This window comes from Struthio camelus, chromosome 6 (genome assembly GCF_040807025.1).
Source record: "Struthio camelus isolate bStrCam1 chromosome 6, bStrCam1.hap1, whole genome shotgun sequence".
In the NCBI taxonomy this organism is placed as follows: Eukaryota; Metazoa; Chordata; class Aves; order Struthioniformes; family Struthionidae; genus Struthio; species Struthio camelus.
Window position 1 is genome coordinate 11,718,836 of NC_090947.1, and position 22,208 is coordinate 11,741,043.

At 37.6% G+C, this 22,208-nt stretch overlaps 2 protein-coding genes across 8 annotated transcripts in view; both read left to right on the forward strand.

Annotated features, from left to right (window-relative positions):
• The window catches only part of BOLL (boule homolog, RNA binding protein), a 38,064-nt gene extending 21,668 nt beyond the window's left edge, over nt 1–16,396 (forward strand). For 2 of the 3 annotated variants that reach the window (XM_068948230.1, XM_068948231.1), the window contains exons 7-11: nt 513–584; nt 1,229–1,276; nt 2,714–2,842; nt 4,295–4,393; nt 12,077–16,396. In XM_068948230.1, coding sequence (XP_068804331.1) covers nt 513–584; nt 1,229–1,276; nt 2,714–2,842; nt 4,295–4,393; nt 12,077–12,235 — 507 coding nt within the window. In that variant the 3' untranslated portion in view covers nt 12,236–16,396. Of the gene's footprint in view, nt 1–512; nt 585–1,228; nt 1,277–2,713; nt 2,843–4,294; nt 4,394–9,605; nt 9,743–12,076 lie in introns of all 3 variants that reach the window. The other variant, XR_011141848.1, reaches the window with a different exon arrangement.
• A 4,287-nt stretch (nt 16,397–20,683) lies between these two features.
• The window catches only part of RFTN2 (raftlin family member 2), a 41,082-nt gene continuing 39,557 nt past the window's right edge, over nt 20,684–22,208 (forward strand). For all 5 annotated transcript variants that reach the window (XM_068948232.1, XM_009681431.2, XM_009681425.2 and 2 more), the window contains exons 1-2: nt 20,684–20,810; nt 21,282–21,428. In XM_068948232.1, the coding sequence (XP_068804333.1) occupies nt 21,290–21,428 (139 nt within the window). In that variant the 5' untranslated portion in view covers nt 20,684–20,810; nt 21,282–21,289. The remainder of the gene's footprint in view (nt 20,811–21,281; nt 21,429–22,208) is intronic.

The window sequence follows — 22,208 nt, forward strand, 5'->3', positions numbered from 1 at the left end:
TGTTGTCGTCTACCCCGGCCGTTTGTTTCTGCCCCTTTTCTTTCAGTGGTGTTTTCTGACCCTAAACTGGCCCCCCCCAAAAAACAGGTAAGTTTTGAGCTGGTTTAGCTCTCTAAACTGGCTTATTGCCAGATCAGATGAATGTTGGGGCTGGTGAGAAGAAGGGAATGGGAAAGGGAACATAAGGCTGGGGCTGCAGAGAGGGTGAGAACACACCAGTGACAATTTAAATTGCCCTGAGTTGTAAAATGTACCTATGGTCAGGACATGTGAACGGTTTTAGAGAGAGGTGCTTTTTGGAAAGGAGTAAGTACACGTGCTAAAAGACTTTTGCTTCATCAATAACGAACCCTTGGAAGCAGTGGTCTTGAAGAATCAGCGCAAGTAAATCCCCTGGCAGAAGGGAGGGGACTATTCAGCATGTAGTACTTCAGGTCTGTTGCTAATAAGAGAGACAGTTTATGAAATTGCTACATTAAGGCTTATAACTTACTGTTTTGTTTTGTTTTAAGTCACGCTCTGTTTCCAGTTCGCCAGTGATGGTAGCTCAACCGGTTTATCAGCCTCCTACGTATCATTATCAGGTATCTGTTTGAGATGGGTTTCAGGACTCCTTCCAACCATGCAATTTTATTTGCAGCACTGTCTCGGTGCTGTTTATTCTTAACAAATAGAAAATCCAAAATAGAGCCACATAAAGCAAATTTTAATTTCATTGAAGGTTTTCTTTTCACTAGAATTGAATTTCTTCCTGCCTAACTAACTACCTGGAAACTGAATAAATTTAAACTTCATTTTGTGTTGCTGGACAGCTGGCTTAGTACCACCCTTAATTTTTGTAATCTGTCATCATTTTATTATCTAATCCAGCTTCCTGCTCAAAGCAGGGCCGTTAGATCAGGTTGCTCAGGAACTTGTACCGTTGAATTTTAAGTATCTCCAGCAGTGGAGATTCCACAGCCCTTCTGGACAGCCACTTCCACTATTTGAACATTTCTTAAGTGTTTCATTACTTCAGTAGCTAAGAAATGCCCAAGGCAGAGGCTTGAGTGGAAATTGACAAGATAGCTGTTCCTAAATCTTTTGAGGCTTATGAAAATTAATTTTTGATCTTTTAAATTAAGATTTGAATAAAGATTTGGGGGGGTTGACTGCAGTATATTGGAAAGGTGTATGAATGCGTATATTCTTAATTATATAAGTAATAATTTTTTTTGTTTCAATGTAGGCACCAACACAGTGTCTTCCAAGTCAGTGGCAGTGGAGTGTTCCACAGGTAAAATACAGTTCACAGCTGCAGCATTTTACCGTTAGTTTGCATTTAGTTTAAAGGTACAGTGTGTTCTTCCAGTTTTTGTTATAGTTTGTCTTCAAATCAAATGATAAAATTAAATTTCCCACTAGTTACAACACTGTTGAAATAAATACTAGTTGCCGTATTTTAACCACGCACTTGCAACACTTAAATATAGTAGAGGGCGTAAGATAGCATTTACTGACGTATCAAATCTAAATTCTTTACAAAGAAAGGCTCTTTCTCCCTGTCCTCACTGAAATATCTGGGTACAGAAGAGCAAACATTAGTTCTGAGAAGCCAGGTTAAACTGCCACTTTTTGCCTGATAGGAGAAATGAGTGTTAACTAGCTTCCTGATACCCCCGTGATGTATTTCCGCTAATACTCTGAAAACCAGACACGCAAGTATGGTGAAATTAGACTCAGACCCTTGCAATAGGAGGAAGACCATGAAATTGCTGACGTCCTAACTTTTTGTGGGTTTGGTTGGTTTCGTGATCCTTATAGCAAAGGAGCTAATATGGAAATCTTGCCATTCAAGGGATTTGAAGAGTTTGAAGTTAGAAGGAGCATTAAGGCCCTTAACCTTGAAGTGTTATGATATGTCCTCATTACCTTAGTAGCAGGCGGCCAGGTCCTATTTGGGTCAGTTCCACTCTGTTAATCAGTCTGTTACTTTGAAAACTGGGTGCTGAAATGTGTTAGGTGTGTTGTACGTAGGCAATGACATAATAGTCTTCTAAACTTTGGATGCCTTGTTCATAGCTCCTGCTGCAGGGTACGTTTTTTTTAAGAGCAGGACTACAGGGTCCTGCTGTTCAACTTCTGTCTTAGCCCTTCCAGTGAAACAAACTGATCTTCTTCCAGGGAACTCTTACCTCTGGGTATAAGGAGAAAAAACACAAGATCTGTTCAGGTAGCTCGTTGGCTAAACCAAAAATGCCTTGAAAAGTAGATCTGTAATTTAATATTTTTAATACATGAACAAGTAGAGATGTATGGGTAAGCCTAAGCATTACAAAAGATACTGTGTTTTTTTTTCTTTAAACAAAATGCTCTATTATTTGTAATGTAACTTTTTTACGAGAGAAAAAAACTTTACTGTTTCTGCAGTTTTCAGAGTAAATGTCAGTTTTATAAAGTTTTAGGATTTCTTTCACAATTTTCTTTAAAAGGTAAATATTAAAAAAAAAACATGTTTTTAATTGATCAGAGGACATTTTTATGTTTTGTCTTGCTGTCTGACTTTTTCTGCCCACTTCCCCCTCAGTTAGTTTCTTTAGGTTATCAGAGTTGAATTTGACACTTTCTTTAAGGCTTTACCTTCACTTATATGTAGCAAGAAGACTGTAAAATAAGCTTTGCTGACTTATAGCATGTAAATCATAATTTATAGAAGTGATGTGTTTTATTTCAGTCTCCTGCCTCTTCACCTTCATTCTTCTATCTGCATCCATCTGAAGTCATTTATCAGCCAATAGAGATTACCCAGGAAGGCGGATGTATACCTGCTCCTCTCTCTGTAGTGGAAGCTGCAGTTCCTGAGGTATTTTTATGACAAATTTTACTTGCAATTCAAATGTTTATCTGCTAGTGAAAAACATAGACTTTTAGTTTAAGCGCAAGTAGTTCAGAGCACTTATGTCAACTGTTCCCTCTACTTTTTCCCCCCACATCCATACTGCTGCTGTTAAGTAATTTCAGTTGTCTTGAAGCTAGAGCATCTCTTCCACAGTTTCCTAGGAGGATGCTTTGGTTCTGATATATTTTAGAAAGTCTAATAATGTATGACAGACAGCAATATGAAGACTAGTCAAAGTATTTCATTTATAAGAAACAAGTTTAAACAAAGTGGGGCTTAAACAGAACTGAGTGTTCCGAGTTCCGAATTAATCTAGCCAAACCACATCAGCTTCTTGAAAGGCTTTTTCTTTGTGTGTAGAAACTAGTTTGTAAATATTCTGAAGGTGAGAATGAATTAAGAATAGTTGGATGACTAAATCAATTCTACTCTTCTTTGCCTATTAGTTTTTTGTTTCTCCATCAACAGCAGTTCTGATCTTTAAGAGATTATAACGTACAATAAGGCTGATTACAAAATTGAAAATATATTACGATTAATTGATACTTTGCTGAAGTCATTCTTCATTAAAAGAAATTTTTTTTACAAAAATTAAATACTTTATTGCCACAAGAGTAAAGTTCCAAAACTGGTTTTCCAAGCTTCTTTGATGAAAAATGCTGACACACCTAAACAATTTAGTTTCCCTACCAAGTTGTTCTTGCTGCTCTTCAGTAATAAAAGACTTTGGTTGGTGGATTTTTTTTTTCTTTTTGAAAATGTGTAAACATCAGTGTTTATTTTGCAACCATAGATTCTATTGTCCATTTTACTGTTTTAACTCTTGTATTTCATAAATCAAATATTGATCAGCTTATATACAGAGACATTTGAAACGTGTGAACGATAAGAAAACCCATGAAATTAGTTAAGGCAAATATTTGGATGTATCATGCTCTCAGTTCACAGGTACATATTTTGCTGATGTTAAAGGAAGCTGTATGTGGAAATTCAGAAGACTGTAAAATTCAAAGAAAGGCACTTGCAATATATTTACATAGAAATAATACAAGTGTGATAAATGCTGGGTATGATGTTTCAATATGCTAATCTACTCATTTAAACACTGTGCTATTGTAGCTGAGTGAGATGGATTTGTGATACAGAAGTGTGCTGCTTCTGTCAAGGAAAGTGCTTTGTGGCACTGATTTAAATAAATTATGTATACACCAAAACTGTGGTACAGATTTCAATTTTGAAATCTCAATTTTTAAAGTCATTGATTAACCAGTCAGTAGTTTAGACTAATTTAGCCCACAATTTGAAATTTTCAGGAGTCTAAATGTATCTGAAAGGCTTGCGAAACCGTAACAATGTGAAACAAGCTTTGCTGCTCTTCTTGTAAATAAATAAAATTCTTGTTTGCTTTTATACCAGCCATATTCTGATCATGGAGTTCAAGCAACTTATCACCAGCTTTATGCCCAGAGTGCCATAGCCATGCCAGCACCTGTGATTCAAACTGAGCCAGTTAAAGTAAGCACTGTAGTCTTACTGTCTTCTTTTTTGAAGGGGGACAGGAAGAGAAGAGGGGCAAGGATGAAAAAACCTTTTATTATGAATTAGTAAATCAGGAAAACAGAAATGTTGCAAACAAACCAGTTTTTTCTTTACTTGAGGCTTTGTTACAGAGGACAGAGGGATTCCTTGTTCTGGAACTGTTTTCCACCTTGTGGAAAATTAAAAAAAAAAGAAAGAAAAAAGAAAAAAAAAGAAAAAAAAAGACTAGTTACTTTAAAACTTGTGAGATAAGTAAACTGCAAATGAAAAATGTATTTTGAGAGAAAACAGTGAACCTTGTTCATTTCTTTGATACGATAGTTATAAGTTCTTGTCTTTACGTCTCTGGATCTTGAGCGGTTTAGTTCATTGCTTGCAGCCTTAGGCAAGCAACTCATTCTATGGCAAGGTGGAGGTTTTGGACAGCGAGCATGAAAATTGTCCCTGTTGGCCACCTTCAAGTATTTTTCTGCGCGCTTCTGATTTTGAATGGCCATTCTAAAATATCTGGTTCTTCCAAACCGAGGCAAGCTTTTTAGAGTCCCAGTTTGAGGTCCTGTGGCCTAAATTACTAAAACATTGTTTTAACAGGATGTGTAAACATCCTAAATTAGATTTACTCTCTGGTGCCTGTTACCACATGATAACAAAGGGCTGAAGGTATTCAGTAGTTTTACTTGATATTTTAGTGCTTGTTCTGTGAAGAGAAGATGCTTACTCAACTACAAATGACAGAATAAATATGAATGAATCGAAGCTATGTTATAGGCTGTGTCTGTCTTTTATAACTTTTTATTTTATTTTACATTTCTTTTAAGAGAGAAGAATTTTTTTTCCTAGAGTACTTACGTAACAATGTCTACTAGGTATTTCCAGTAGAGGGTGCTGTAACATTATGTTGTCTTGTATTAAACTGCAAATAGTCCAATAAAAGAAGAAAATAGAAGCTGAACATGAACTTCAGAAGAATACTCATCCTGAGTGATTCATACACTCAAGATATACCTGAAAGGGGTTTGGTAGAGTGCAGTGATCATTCTCAGTTTACATTCCACTTTCAGTGGTGTGTGAAAACACTGAAAACATTGGCAATTGTAGTCTCAGAATCAAAAATAAGTGCATGCTTATTGTATCAGAAAGAAGCATAACTTTTTCCTCATACTCAGCATGTATATTCAAGAAAGTTCTATAAACTTCAGAATAAATTTCATCTGGATTAAGTTCTCAATAAAAGGAATGTTAATCGTATAGGCATATACACCTATGAAGAAAACCAACGACTAGTGTGGTCAGACATCATTTGTGGGCTTCATTTTGTTTTTTCTTCTGCTAACGGTGAAACTTTTTTAGTGTATGTAGCATGTACTCCTTTCACAGAAAGCAAGTTTTTGTACCTTGAAACTTGACTTGTATCTTTCCTAGGACCAAGGCTATATGAACAAGATAGTGTCAAGTAAGTTACAAGATAGATTTAGAGCATGATAGCTCTTCCTCTTCCACAGTAATTGTCGCAGTACCATGCCTTTTCTCATAGCAAAGGCAAAGTAGTTTACTCCAGGATAAATGATACAGGCTGTGTTGATTTACAGTAGAATAAGGACATGCGTGTTAAGGCCATATTTGAATGGTTACTGTGGCATAGGAAGTGAGCTGCAAATCCATACTCTTACTTATCTCATTACATTATGTCTTTTATGTTTATTCCTAGCTTTAGAAGTAGTTTCACACACAGCCAAAGCTGGCATAAACCATTTCCATTTTCCACGCTGCCCGTTTCCTGTGTTAACGCAGGTTTTCATGCAACTATATGGCAAGGCAGGTCAGGGAACTGATGGCGTTTAAGATGGAGCCTCATTGCCACCCGCACCACCTAAAAGAGCTAACTTAAACTTGAATCGGTTCCCCAGACCAGTTTATCAAGCAGCTGCACACGGCCTCGTACTTGAACAAGGTTTGGAATAGGATAGAGGAAGGAAGGCTCGTGTTTGCGGTGCAGGTCTAAGCCTGATTAAACTAAGCACAGAACTGCTAACCCTGTTCATTCCTGCATTGTGTTTGTGGCTCCTTCTTTCTTGTCTTCTCAAAAGTCTTCTAATTGGAGTCCGTCACGGGAAATTATGGACTTGAAAGTTATGAAAGCTCTGATCAGTTCTCCAGTAGATTCATAAATATGGTTAAACCCTTATAAAGACTTGGAGAATTCTGATAAATTTATTCATTGCAAGATAACGATGGCTACTAGTTTTGATATTTTTTAGCAGTTTAGTAGTAGTTAGTAGGTCTGAAATATAATTCTCCATCTACCTTTTTCACCTAATCCTAACGAATTTGGATATATTTCATGCATAATGAATTTGATCAGCTCATATTGTGTCTGTCACTATGGCTGGACATTCAGCAACGATTGAAAAAGGAGCAAGTGTTGAGAGCAGACTGGTGTGCATTGAGCAAGCGGTCACATCCTTACCACCTGCTCCTCAGCTGTGTAAAGACACTACCTGCTGGCGACAGTCTTAAAATATCCCAGCAAATGTATCTTTGCTGCTTGAGAAATGCCAAATAGTGGCCGTGTAAGAGAGAACGCATTCTAAAATAAGGACCTTACCTTGAAGGTAATTTGTTAATTGTCTCCTGTACAGACTTGCATTAGGAATAAACTTTATAGATACCTTATAGTAGGATATATAAGTCATATGGCAAGAGTAGTATGGGTCTAGCCAATATCCAGATATTTTTGGCTTGTGTGGACTTTCACAGCTTTCAAATGTAGCTCAAAACAGAGTATGCGTTGCAGTTATATTGTGATAAAGTCACAAAGGTGAACAAGAAAAAGGGTCAAAATGTTCATTAAAGAAGAAACTCTCACGTTTCTGAGCCAGCGTTTCCAATGCTGGTGCGGATACGTAAAAAGGGAGCTCAGTTCATCGCTCTTGTGAACCATTCAGCAGATAACAAAAGAAGCTTCAGTTCTGGCATTTTTATGCCATTCATTTTTCATTTTCTCTGTTTTACCACTTAAATAGTTTTGTGTTGCTAGTCTTTAAGATGAAAATTAGAAGAAAATGCTCTGTAATTTCTGACTGTATTTCATTTTTTAGATCCAAATTTGGTTTTTAAAATAAGGCTTGAATCCAGAATGCTAAATCCTTTGCACTTTATGCACGTATTTGTTAACGATACATTGTGTTTGCAGAAGTTGGAGGATTATAGCAGATTTTGTTCATGAGTATGTGGAAGTGGTTCCATCTTAAGCACACCTATGCAAATTGTTGACGTTTACTCATACAGTTGACATTCTCAACGACTGCGTGGATTGCTAGGTAGCGTTTGGGTTTTTTAGGAAACTTGAATTCTTTGCCATCTCCACCAGATCTTGTGCAGTGTTTTGGATCTAAAATTGTACTCTGATATGGGGATTGATGTTTTGAGTGCTTCTAGAGGAGAGTTATGAGACTGTGTTTGATAGTAAGATCTGTGTAGTCCACAGTTACAGCAGCCACTTGAGGGGAGATTGTAATTCACGTTTTCTGGCTCCAGATCTGGGAGAAATACTTTTGATTTAAATTTTATTTTGGTGGATGGTTATGTTGGGTTCTGAACTATTGGCCTGCTAAATGTTTGTTGGATACTGTGTACGTATGAGGGGGACTTTGTGAGGCCTGGGGAACTGAGCACCATAGCTGCAGTTTACCAAACCCGAGCAAAGGTGTGACAAGTATCCATCCCGCCCATGGAGGTGGATAGGTGGGTGGTTTGGGGGTTATTATTTGCTTGGCTTCAGGCTTTTGTGCCTCTTCTCAGTCATCTTTTCTGACTGCAGAGTACTTGTTAGGGGTGGCATGCTTCTAGTCTCAAAGAGCTTTTGCTGTTCCTACAGTCTGTATCCAACTGAATGGTGTGGCCAACATTAACAGTATGGGATCTTATGGTGTTGTCTTTGCCTGTTGGAAACTTTTCAGGTCTGCGGGGGGAAATATCCTCTCTTCTTTTAGCTTGGTCATTTAGCTTTAGGGAAACAAATCAACCTTACTTTGTCCAAGTTCTTCACCCCTGTCCTCACAATAGACTAGTTTTAGATGACAAAGTCTGGCGATTTTCCTTAATCCAGTTCTTGAACGTGAACTGTGAGTGCTATATACTAATTTGGAGTACAGAGCTATGGTACTTCTTTTAAGCTTAGCATTTTCTTCTGAAGATGTTCAGGAAAAGCACAGAGAGTGCAAGGGTAGTGAGCAGGCGTATGGTCTTTCTGAAAACCTTGTTGACTAACTTCTCAAAACACAGGCACCTGTCAATAATAGAAATGTATCTTTCTTAGATTGTTTTGGTCACCACTTCAGGGTCTGCTCCCCACAATCTTTTCAATAGCTTTAAAATTGATTTTTCTACTTCCTAGGATACTCCTGTGTCAGAACAGAATTTAGAGGAGTCAATTTGTAATATCAGCGTTCGTGTATATGTGCGTTCTGTGTGCTGATGCCTGAGGCTAGTACCTTGGTGTTTTGGTAGTGAATGTTCTTTAAGTCTGACTGAATTCAGAGCTCTCCAGTCTCCTCTGCCGTTAAGACTAATAAGCTAAAATTTGTGCTCTGTGTGTGTGTATGTGTACATAATACATGTAAATGCATATATGTGTGTATGTACACGTGCATGGCTATATACACAACTTTCTGTGATATTTTAAAGGGAAGTCTTGCTGTAATTATTTTTGAAAAGCATAGAAATTGTATACTAGTACAGTACTATTTGATGGCATTCTATTTGCAACAAACAATTAAAACTTTCAACATTTTTATATAGGTAAGTATTTTTTTCGTTTATACAGGGAATGAAATTAAGATGGAGACAGCACATGTTTTGCTTAAAGTTACCTAAGTCTCAGAAACATAAATACAAAACTTCTAGTTGTCCTCAAATGTGATTACTAAGAGGCTTGCCACCATCTCTAATGTGAATTAGTGCCTGTAAAAGGGGTATTTTAAACTCTGATAAATACATATTCATTAACTTTATATTAACACAGAAAGGTGCAGATGGCATGCCTTTTCTCACATTGTTTCCTTCTATGTTCTCTTTACCAGCTCCTCTTTTTCTGTTCTAAAGTTTGTTCTCATTCCAGTTTAGTCTTTTTTTTTTTTTTTCCCCTTTGCTTTCTCTGATCTGTATGTTCTCTCTCTTTACTTGACAGACATTGTGGAGCATTCACTATTAAGCCATTTGGGCAGCCCTAGTCTACCTGTACTGATTTTCTTGTCCAGTCCTTCCCATGTGGCCGAGATTCATCATCAACATACCAGCTAGCAGCTGCCTGTTGTGAAACTTAGGGTCAGTTGTTTCATTGCAATGCTTGCTATTTACAAATTGGTAAATGATAAAACATGCTAAAATAAAATTCAGCATAGTCTGCAATATTATGTACTTGCTGCATGTTTGTAAATTTCCTCATATTCTCTTAATGTAAAACAAATTTTGTAATTCATGTCATTCATTCCTGAGATAGTCATGTATGTATTCATTCCATCATTATTTTCTTTCTAGTTTGACTTCCCAAGTTCTGTGAGCCTTTGATTTATTTTTCCCTCGATTATGAGGGGAATTTTCAGCACTTTAATGTATGATTTTTTTGTTTCTGAAACTGTTTTAGCTTCCTTTATTAACAACTCACTTTCTCCCCTTTTCTCCCTATTTTGTATGATTTACAATGATTTGGGTTCATGGAGTTATATTGTGCGGTGAGTGCTCACCCCTGATTTTTATTATGCAAAAGAAGGTGCTGCTTTTAGTTTCTTGTTTACTTTTAAAATCTAGTATCTTAATAAGATGAAGTTGGGGAAGAATACATGCTTTGTACATGTTAGAATGTATGTCCCCTTCTTATTGGAAAACCTTTTAACAACCCTGTGATTTGTAGCAGAGGCTTGTTATTTGATCAGATTGTGATCTCTGTGTCATTTATCCCCAAATTTGGATTTTGCAAAATATTAAAAGTTTTCCTGTTGTCCCTTAGAGACGTTGGTAAGATTTCTGAGATTCTGTTTGCGCTTTCAGCATCAGGTTTATTGCAGGTTGTTCCGTGTCTGGGTTCTGTCAGTTACACTAAGAGCAGTTTTTACCCTCCTGTTGGAACTAGGCCGTAGAGAGGGAAAAAATATGGGTTTGTAGGAGTCAAAACTAAAGAAAGGGTAAGAGAAACAGATTGGGACTGAAGTCGTGTAAGGTTGATATAATGGAAACTAAAGTGGGCAGGGAGACTGGCACTAGATGGCTTTGGAAGCTGAGAGGTGGGAAAGGAAATGCACAAGATTTGGAGCTAGTAGATGATGGAAAGAGGCTAAAATCTTGAGATTAAGATGGGCTGAAAATCCTGAGAGGGATGTAGGAACTACAGCTAGTAATATTAGGAAACTTCTTGCAGAGCTGAAAGGGAGGGGAAAAGATGTACTGAGTAAGTTTGGAGGGGAAAAAAAAAAAAACACACAGGCAAACTGGAAGTGCCTGGCTAAGAATATAGGATTAGAAAATAGAAATGTTATTTTGAGGCAGCTCTGTGCCGTACTAAGAAGTGGAAAGGGATGAAGGAACTCGCGTTGGTTAAGTAAACAAAATGAAACAGATTGGTGTTCCACAAATGGGATATAGAGCAACTGAGATAAAAGGGGAAAGCATAAGAGAAAGGGGAGAGAACTTGATCGTAGGAAGAAGGAACGGAATAATACAAACTTTCTAGAGACAGGTCTTGCCGGCACCTAAAAAGTTGCCCATGTTTTCTGAATCGTACCATCCTTTTGTTGTCAGCAGCTACTGGCATCCACTGGCAAGTTACCTAATCACAGTCTGTCGCCTGTTTGTTAGTTTACAGGTAGGACAGCTGTCAGTTACCCAACTGAAGTGTTATAAATCTATGAATTTTACCTACTGAAGGATAGCGTAGGCCTCATTATAAATTCTCATAGAAATTTACTAACTCTGTTCATTTTGTTATTAAAATTACTGGAAACTGTGTACGTATTAAAAGAAGTTTAAGGCAGCAAAATCATAGCTTAAGTTAGAATTAAAGTGGTTTGTACAGTGTGGAGATACCTATGGTCTCAAAGCTATCTTGGATACTCTTCCAACTTCATGGAAATGGTCGGGTAGCAATGATATACTTAGGAATTGCACGAAATAAACTAAACAGTTCTTGGAAATGCTTGATGCTAAGCTGAGCTTGAGATTTATTTAATGTATTGCTCTAATCTACGTTACAGGGAATATAAAAATGGGAAAGAAAAGGTTTGGTTACATAATTTTGCACTGTAACATATAAAAATAATTTTCCCCGCTCCTTCTGAAAGAGGGTAACAGTTGCTTTACTGATTTGGCACACTTTAGAAAAGCTGCATGAACAGTGAACAAAACTTTTTTTTTTTCTCTAAATAAACTAAATCTGAACCCATTTTAAAATTTCATACTTGCAAACAAATTAAGATGTTTCCTACCACTGTCACCTTCATGTATATGTATGTATAATGGAAATATGATTTTCCTTTTTGAACCAACTCTGTCTAGGTGACACAGCATCAAAATGGACTGTAACACTCCGCTAAAGCATTGTTAATGTAGTAAATGTGATGCAGCTCTAAGTAGAGGAAACAAAACTGCATTTTTTCCTCTCTTTAGGAACCAAGGTTGCATTCTGTGAGAAGAAATTTTTCTCATCCTTCATCTGTGAGTCTGAAACCTCGAAATACACGAAGTCCCCATTTTCATCCTAGGAAAGATTATAGAGTGGAAGATAAAATTCTTACACCACCTTCTTCTACAGATTCAGTAAAATAGATTTTTAGCTATCTGCCTTGCTAACGTATTTGTCACACGGAGGGTATGCAGTTCTTCAGCTTCTAACATTTGCCTGGATGTACCTAAACTGAAACGTTACCTAGAGGAATGAAGTGAAATCTTGCAGTTTGGATGGGCAAACACATGAAATGCAGGATAAAATCATGGTTTCCTTTCTTAATAAAAATACCTTTACAGGACAGAATTGTAGTTTGTGATATACAGACCACTGTATATACCTTACTTGCTAACATGGACTGAAAAACAGCATACTTTTATTAAAGGGAAAACTTAACATTTCACTTCTGGACGACATAAATTAAAAGATACATTAGTTGCAAAGTAAAAGCCACTTTCCCGCATATGGTCAGCGTTTACTTGTTGTGGATTCAAATCTGCTTATATAAATCTATGTGCGTTGTGTTTCAATTCCAGTATAGTTTGTATACTTTTAATTTTGCTGCAATCAGAATTTTCTGCTTTTGTAGGATGTTTTTCTTATGTGTCATTTTAGCATTTAGGAATAATAATTTTTTGAAATAAAATTTGGGCCACTAGATTAATAATTACATGTCTTCATAGGAGGCTGACATTTTTCTTAAATATGGCAAACAATACATTTTTGTTTATGGTGTGTTTTTAGCTATAGAGAAAGGCAAGAGTTGACTTATATATTATAAGACCACTGGAAACTTCACCTTGCTTCTTTGAATTTCTGTTGTCTATGCAAAACTGAAGAACTCCTTGACAGTATCATGTCTTGAGATGGAATACTACTTTCTCCTCAACTACAGGAAGATACTTTTCCTCTTCTTTCCTTGCCTCCTTCCCTTCCCCCTGAAATCCTGCTATATTTCGTAAAAGTGAATCCTAAAAGGTTAAAACTCAGCCTCTGTAGTTAATAGGAGTACAACCTGTGGCTTATTGCTTATGTAGCACTGAGGTCTTTATTTTATGTATGTAAAATACCCTTGAGCTTTTAATTTTTCATCTGCTCTGTAGTAATTTCCTAACTGCATTCTGAGGTTTTCGTTTTTTGTCACATGGGATCTTGCAGAGTGGGCATTATAGTCAGTATTTAATCCATGAGTGATATGTAAATATCGTATTTAAAGATGATTCTAGCAGTCAATGGCATTCTTTCTTATTGTGCTGGGGAAGAGGTGGCGTCCGCTTCTGCTCCTGCACCGGTGATTGACAGTGTTGTCAGGGGAGACTCCCTATAGCACGTTACTTTATTTACAGTCTTGGTTGCAGGTTTGCTCAGATGGATTTATTTGCCCCTTTGGCTGGGCAGAAAAAGAAATCTACACAAACGTGACTTAAACCTTTTTTGCTTTTAAAAAGGTGTTGCCCTAACAGTTGTGGGAATTGTTTTAACAATAAGTATCAAAAAGAGATGCAGTTTGTTTGATTCATGGGAATCTCAACCCACTCTTGGGGGCGGGGGGGGAAGCTGTTGTAGATTGTCATCTCTCTGGGCCGGTCTGCACAACCAAGAACCCTTGTCCAGCTGTTCTTCTGTTTGATTTAGATTTTAGAATTCATCAATATAAATATTTTAAAGAAGCCCTGGCACATCCTAACAATAATTCATCTCCATGGGAGTATTTTTAAATAGTAAATGTTTCTGTAAGCTATATGCTGTCTTTAAAGCTAGCAGGGAAAGGTTATGTGTTCTGTTAGAGTCTTATTTCTCATATCATGAAATACTTGTGTGACACAGGCTTCGTCAGATTAGACCTAAGTCCTTATTTTTGGGATTTGGAGTTTTGGTTTACCAAACGTGACTTCCCAGTTTTTAAAACACTCTCAAGGTCCAAGAAGTTAATTTTATACTGAGTACTATATTAAAAAATGTGTTTACAGGGAAGTCTTTGGAACTAATCGCTTGAAAGCGTACAAATACGGTGCAGTCATTTGCGTGTCTGTCAGATTAAGTGGCATTTAATCTAAATACTCACAAATGGTGATTTATTTCCATTTATCAGGGCGGATGTTAGATTGTTGATACTCACTTGATCCTGCGGCCTTTGCTTCAGAGGGGGTTTACTTTGTTTTGGCTTACATACGAACTTGATCGTTTGGAAGGATATGCAGTGTTGGGCACGGAAGGATACCTGTAACGTTCTGCTGTGGGGACTGTGACTTCGGTCTCGAGGGCGCTTGTGGTTGGGATTCTGTCGTCAGGGCTTTACTCGCAGTGCTTTGTTTTGATCTGAGAGGCCTGGAAAAGACCAAGATGAAGCACTGACTGTTGGCTTTCCTCTAAGAACCACAGATCACTGGTCAAGTATTGAGGGGTCCCCACTGATATTTGTGTATGTCGTAGGTTTATCTTTCTTTAAAATGTTTGCCAAGAATGATGACATTGTATGAATTAGTACTAACCTAACCTTTAAGCTTCCAGTAGTTGGATCCTTCATAAGAAGCAATAGAAGCACAATAAATGACTTCTGTAATTATATTAGTAGTGTGTTCCTGTAATGTGTAATGAGAAAGAACTGCATCGTTTCCTCTTGAGTGGTGCCTGAAATTGCATTATCTTGATGTTTTAGTGTTCATGGATTTGTTTTTTTTTTTTTTTCTCATTTCTTATACTACACTGTATTACTTTTCTGCCCTTTAAAATTTTCATAATATGGCGATTTCTGTGCTTTTATACAGATGTCACCTAGTTGACATCCCTCACTTTGATTTTCGGGATTTGGAGGAGGTGAATGTTCTTTTGGGGCCTGTGCAGTTTCCCATTGATAGCTGTAAGGCTTTACGTATGTGTGCTAGGAGGGATCAGATCGCGTTTGGGGCTGTGGCCTGTGGACATGCAGTTAGCCAACAGAAGAGGCCATGTGGCAAATAATTCCCTTTTCTTCTTATGTACTGTTTGTCACATATTAGTGAACCAAATTAATTTTCTGATTTCCCTGCTGGTATTTTGGTTTTCTGCTTAGCTAGCTGTTGCAGTACTTCCAATTGATATTTATTTAATGTTATCTTTATATGGCAAAATGCTGCTTTTAACATTCTCCGTTAGGTAACGCTGGATGTAAACCTATAGATTTAGACAGACAGAAAAGTTATGGAAGTTATCACTCTCCTATAGTTTTACATATTTGATCAAGGAATATTTTCTTGCAATAAACAGAATTATCTTGTTCACTAATGCCTCTGGTACATGCTACTTCCGATCCTGAGCACCAGCAACATATTCATCATCCCTGTAGGGTAGCTTACATTTTTCATATTAATTGGGTATTTTTATGTATTCTGAAATTCATTTTCCAAAATACTTAACATTAAGTCAATGATTGTCTATTTCAACTGCATTCCAGTAGTAACTGAGGAAAAAGTAACAGAACACATGGCTTTTTCAAAATGTTTTTTCTCTGTTTTAACATAGTTCTAGAGTGTGAGAAGTTGTAGGGTGCACTGTTGTACTAAAATACGTTAGTAGCTTTGTAATGTTGAAGTACTGCGGTAGTTTCAGTTCACCTGGAATAAAACTTTCTTCATTTCTGTTTCCTATTTTAGTAAAAAAAAAAAAACAAAAACAAAAACAAAACAAAAAAAATGTAAATCATTTTTTTAAAGATCCAAAATATAATGCCAACATATTGATACACTTGCATGATCTTGCAAGCAGTAGGCAAATCCTTATAACCTGTTATGCAGAAAATCCAAATAGAAATACAGAGAGCAGAACTGCAATATGTAACCCTTATTTTAACAATGCTTAATGGTGAGAATATTGTTCATGTTTCTAATTGTTTTCTAATTTGATAGTTGAACTAGAGCATCCAATTTTATTCCAGAACACATGATTTTGGTTGATCAGATGGCTGTTTTATTTGATACTGTATTCCAGGTGCATATAATCTAGTTACTGTAGCCTTGTTAGATGAGGTACTGTGGATGTGCATAGAGGAAAGAATAATAAATTGTAGATCTCATTTTAGTGAGCTGTTTGTCGTTTTATAGATCAAAAGCTCTTTGTATTGAAACTACTTGTAGAATACAGTAATAGAAAACAAGTTTCTGTAGTTTGTAACTTCTAGTAACACTCTGGTTTTGTAACTAAAAGTTCAATTCAAATAAATTGGTCCCTCTCTACTGTTTGAGTTGTAACTTGTTTATTTAATGGTGGCATAGATAAGTAGGATAACTTTGCACTAGAAAAATAAGGAAAATTGAATTGGTAAACTTTCATCATTAAACTACCCTTCTACAAAACAAACTGATGTTTTGTCATCTTTATGGTAATTATACTTTTTAAAATGCTTAGTAGTATTGCAGGAAAGGTGGCTCTTCCACTCAAGTTAACATGCTTAACAACATTTTGTTTCTGTTACGTTCCTGTAGTTACTCCTTCAAAGGAAGAAAGAAGAATTTGGGCCAAATTTTAAAAAAGAAAAAAAAAAAGTCAAACTGAGGGGCTTTCAGAATGGAATATTGAGCAGAATACTGTTGGTTATAAAAGACTTTAAACCCTATTTTTAAATAATGGATGAAACGGCTTTCATTAAATCATACTACAGAAAAATAAAGAAATGTCAGTGTTTTGTTTTAGTTAAGGTAATAAGGATGGGGATGTGAGAAGTTTCTGACTATTGAATCTCAGAATTTTTGAGAAATTATTTTTTACTTTGTCTCTCGCGGACCTATCCCAAGCAAAAACTTATCCTTTTCCTTGAGTCAGGAACAAAGGAAGTCAGCCACCTAAAAAGGAATACAGAGAGGAACTGTGAAGTGCAAAAGTGTTGCAATTTGAGATGATTAATATTCTAGGTTTTTTGAGTTTTTTAATGCGTTGTTGTTAAGGCCTGTAACTGCTCGGTTGGCCTCAGTTTCTGAAGAAATCTGACTAATTTAGCTCTTGCTTGTAAATTGTTCTCTGGATTATTACTAATGTGTCTGTCTGCTGTTAAAATGTTGAGTGTCAGTTGTCATTAATATATATCAAATAATAATGCTGATTTTTTTTTTTTTAACTGTTGCTATTATATGCCTTTTTAAGCTGCGATTATGGATGTTACGACCACAACTGGAAAAAATCTTTAGTCAAAAAATTATTTTACGTTTTGATTTTTCTTTCAGGCGTACTACAAATTACCCCTTTTTTTTTCCTGTTAGTTGAGTCAGTTCTGGTCGTAGTGACATTTTTATAAATAGCAGTGATTTCCTTTTCAAGTAATTGATACAGTTTTAAGTGTATTTTTGATGCTTGCTACTCTTTAACCTCAGATAGAAATATATCTTCAAAGGCTATTCAACTTGTAGTAATGAATTTATTCCAGGTAAGCTCATTAACTGGTTAAAATATCTGAGTGACTAGTTGTCACACGGAGACACAGACTGTGGTGTGTTTGTCCCAGTGCTGGTCTGAACAGGATGGAAAGTTTGAGATGTTCTCCTCTCAGAAGCTTCAACCAGTTCTGCATCAGAGGGTTGAGTCGTTTATCATGACCGTGATAACTGCCTAAAGCAGTTTGTAGGCCATCTTATGTAATCCTTGATATACGTTTTAAATTTTAAAATAAATAAAATACAGTTTGTTTTGAAGCGCTTTGCACTTGCATAGCATTAAAGCAGTATTATTTCTTTTGCTTTGAACGTTTAATTAGAAAAAGAAAGAGGTCTTTAAAGAAACGTTTCGTGTATGGATCCTGCTGGAGTTGTATGACGCGCACGCAGGTACAAGATTGTAGTGTTTCCTGAGAAAGTGTCATGAAGGACCGTGCAGTGTATTTTTTATTTCTATGTAAAGATATTAATGAGGGAGTCGCTTTTGCGGTCTCAGATTCCTCTTACTGACTCTCTGAATTGTAAATTCAATAGTGTATGATCTTTCTTGAGTGTCAGTATGCGTTCAAAATTGGATGTTCATAAACCAATCCATCTGAATTGGTCTTTATTATTTTTAGCTTTTTATTGGGACATTGCACATACACAGACAGACAAGGAAAACCTTCTGTGTACTTGCACCGTTTAAAGCATTTTCCTTATGTCTTGGGTTCATGTTTTTAATCAACAGGAAGCTCAGATGACTTGAAAAAAAGAATATACAACTATCAGTAATTAATCCCCCATATCTTGGTCTTTTAAGAAACTGGAAGAGGCAAAGTTTAAACCGGATGATTTTATTAAATGGTTTATGCAGGTCATGGTTGGTTTTGGAGAGAAGGCATTCTTGTGTGTAGGCTTTGGATTCAAGTCAATTTATAACAGTTTTTCCCAGAAGCGAAGTGCTGCATTCTTATTTCCAGCAGGAGAGAAATCCTCCAAAAGACCTCTTGTATTTGGTACCAGGGCTTTGGACAAGGGCTGCCTTGGTTTCAGTGCCTTTGACGTTGATTGCATTAGTAGTGAGCAGAGCGGCATGGAGTCAAGAACAGAGGGACGTATATTTCAAGACCTCAGTTTCAAGCGTCAGGTGATGTTCTTGCCTTCAGCAAGTGTAACAAGGTAATAAAGACAAAAAGCACTTTCCACAAAAACGTTCTCAAATTCTCCATTACACGGAGAGCAGGGAGCAAAGTACTTCATGAACAATGTACAGGACCAATCTGGAGGCCTGGGTAGACGATGAGGCTTGTCAAAAGCCCTCTCTAGTCAAAACTCTGCTGGTGCAAAACTGCTGCCGCCTCTCATGCTGCGCTGCTGAAAGAGGATCGATAGTCCAGTCCAGCAGCAGACGTGTGCCTCTGTTGGCGTACTTCTCTGTGCCATCTCTGTCACTTTTCCGCTTGATCAGAATGAAATTTTTGGGGGGTCGTGCAAGCCTTCTGCAGAAGCATGGTTTCAGTGGATTAATTGGTCCGTTGGTCAGGTTGCGGCCTTTCAAAAGTCTAAAAACTGTAAGCTTCCAGGTGAGAGTTGTGCTCTTTCCGTGGGAGTTGCTGTGGCTACCGCACCCCGTGAATCACAGCGCGGTGCAGGGATCTGTTCTTCTCAAGCCATTGCATTGGAAATGGGCAGTTCTGTTGTTGATATTCAGGCACCTTTTGAATCCAGAAATCTTAGATCTCATTTCTCTTCTCACTTGTTTAAATGCCTTGATCCAGTTGTGAGCTCCTGTGAAGATGCTGCTAATCTTTCCTTCCTTCAATCTGAATTTTGGGGTCTTTGGTTTCACTGATTCAGTTTCATTTTTGACTCAAGTCTTTAAATGGTAACCGTTCATTGCCGAACTTCCAGCTTAGGAGCTTATACTTGCTTCCCTACCCTGGGGTTCTCCAAACTAGGGATCATCATGTCTACCCATGGCGGTGTTTCTGGTGTTGGTGCCAAGAGAGTTTATGCTATGAGCAATTCTGTCTTGGAGGTGAAAGCCTTGTTAGAGCTCAGAATGCACCCTTCCGGCCTCGTTTAAAACAAAGCTCGTTCAGTTAAATAAAAACACAAAAGCAACCAGCTGGCAAGTTGACTGATGCTGCAAAAAGTTGTTTTATTTGCCGCTGTTGTAGCCATTGCCGTGGCTTTATACAAGAGGTTGCAGGGGATCTGAAGATCCTTGTGGAGTGGAGCAGGGGGATGCTCGGGGTCGAGCGGGCGGTTACACGTGTAACCAGGGAGGCCCTTCACTGCAAAATGGGCTTTGGGAGTCAGCTGTGGGTAAGCAGCCTTGCAGGGAGCTGAGGGACTGCTCATTTGGTATGTTTGCCTAGGTCGAGAAGACAACACTGAGGTATACCCTCTTGGTTAAGGCACCTGAATTTATTTTCAAGAATATAAGATTGAACCTACAATTATTGCATAGGTTCTGCACTGACTGATTTTTAAATTGTTCTGAAGTTAAATAACTTTATAATGTGGATTCAAAGGCAGTGCAGTCTGCAGGTGCATCTTTCCTGGTAAGCTGCTTAAATGAAAGTGAGATTACTTTGCCCCCTCCGTGCATTATCCTGATCTGCATCAGGTGTAATGCAGTTACAAATGACTTGCAGTAGTTCATGAGAATTATGAGTTTGTGAGTAATGAGAGCTTTTATAAAATATAATCAGAAAAATATAATCAGGAAAAAAGCGCTGAATGCCTGTGGCTGTCCTACCTGAAGTCAGCCTGGTAGAAGAGGAGAGGGCTCCAGCTGCTCAGCACCCATGGAGAATGAGGGAGAAAATCTTGGGACTGTATTCATGTTAGCTTGAAAGAGAAGTCTTTCCTACTTAAAATGAGGGCTCATTCAGTATAACTGTCTAGGGTTTATCAACAACGATTTTAAGTTGGTTTTATTAATGTAGATTTTTATTGTAATCATATATAATTTTCTTGACAAACTTTACTACAATATTTTTACATTATTACAAAACAAAACACTATGCTTTTTTTCTTCTGGAAGAAAGTTCCTGTGGAAAGGAAATAGGACTAAACTGTGAAAGCTGAAATAGAGACTAAACTGCTTTTCATTTACTTTTCTACCCTTTGAGATGCCAGAAGCAATTTCCTCTCGAAGCTGACTTCCTTTCTGGAAATGATTTTCGTCTCCAACCATGCTGAGGCTCTTTGCTCATTCTTTCATTCTGACTAACTTGCTTTTTTTCCTCTGACTTGTTACTGCATTTGAGTGGATCTGCTGGAGGTAAGTAATTGCATACGAGTTTCTCTCTTAACTTGCAGTTGCAGTTCCCCCCCCCCCAAAGCCGGTCAGTCCAGAAGGACAAACAAAGCGCTGTTGGTGTCCTCTGCAAGAGAGCACTGATAGGGGGCTGGCTGTGAATTGACGTGGCGTGGAAAATCTCTGCTAGTTTGTAGCAGCTCTGACATTGCTGGGAAATCAGGCTGATTTTTGCCGAGTTTGTCGCTTGGAGTCATTACGGGCTTAGTGTTTGTATATAGAAATGAATAGAAAGTACCTTCACTTTTTAACTTGGGAACCAGATTTTTTCTGTGTTTGGATTTATGGCTAATAGAGAACAAAATCAGAAGTTTTTTTGTGTGTTTGTTTGGGGCTGTTTGGTTTGGTTTGGGTTTTTTGGTGAGAGCAACAGAGCCTGCTGCTGCCCCCCCCCCCCACCCCCCCATCCTTTTCCTGCAACTTAATCATTTGCAGATCTTACCATGGGGTGCGGACTGCGAAAGCTGGAAGACCCAGATGATAGCAGCCCTGGAAAAATTTTTTCTACGCTGAAGAGACCACAAGTTGAAACAAAGACGGATTCTGCTTATGAATATGTGTTGCTGGATTTTACTTTAGAAGGTATTTTTTTTCTGTTTTATCTGTAATACCTTGAGAAAAGAAGGGGTAGTATTTCACTTAGTTCTGTCTTGTTTGACTTACAGTAAAACTTGGATACTTTTCCCAAAGCTAGCAAAACGTAAGACTTTTATTTTGAAATACAAATCTTGACAAAGGTCTTCAGTTAGATAAAACTACAATGGAAACTGCTGGAGTATTTTTAACAACAGAACTCTCCAAATCGCACAACTGTCCCTGTTAAGGAAGCTGGCTAAAAAGTGCTTGAGAGTTTTTCCTGTGAGTCAGATACTGCCATCCTTACTCGCTTTGAATAATGGTTGTCTGAATTGAGTGTGACTGTTCACAAAATTTGCTGTGCCTGGGCAAGGGTAGCAAAATGCCGTAACTGGGTAACTGTTTTTTAAAATGTGTTCAACTTCTGAAAACAGGCTGCCATTGTCCTTGTTAGTTTATGCAGAAATAAGTCTATGTCTTGGTTGTGTACCAGGAACAGTTTCCCCTCTTGCCCCTACCACAGCCCTTTGATAGATGTTTCAGTAAGAGTCTTCTAGTTTCGTCTTAGGGTATTTCCCAAATGCTTTATTTGTAATTGTTGAAGAGTCTTTTGAAACTGTGAGCGAAGTGCGATACAATTTGTATGCGTAGCTGGAGGCAGACGGTGCTCTGTGGGATACTTCCTTGCAGAGGGTGTCCCGTCTGGTCTCTAGCAGAGCTGCTCCCTGTTCCAGAAAGTTGAAAGCATAAACAAGCCCAGATGGCTGCCCTCCCAGCACAGAGAGC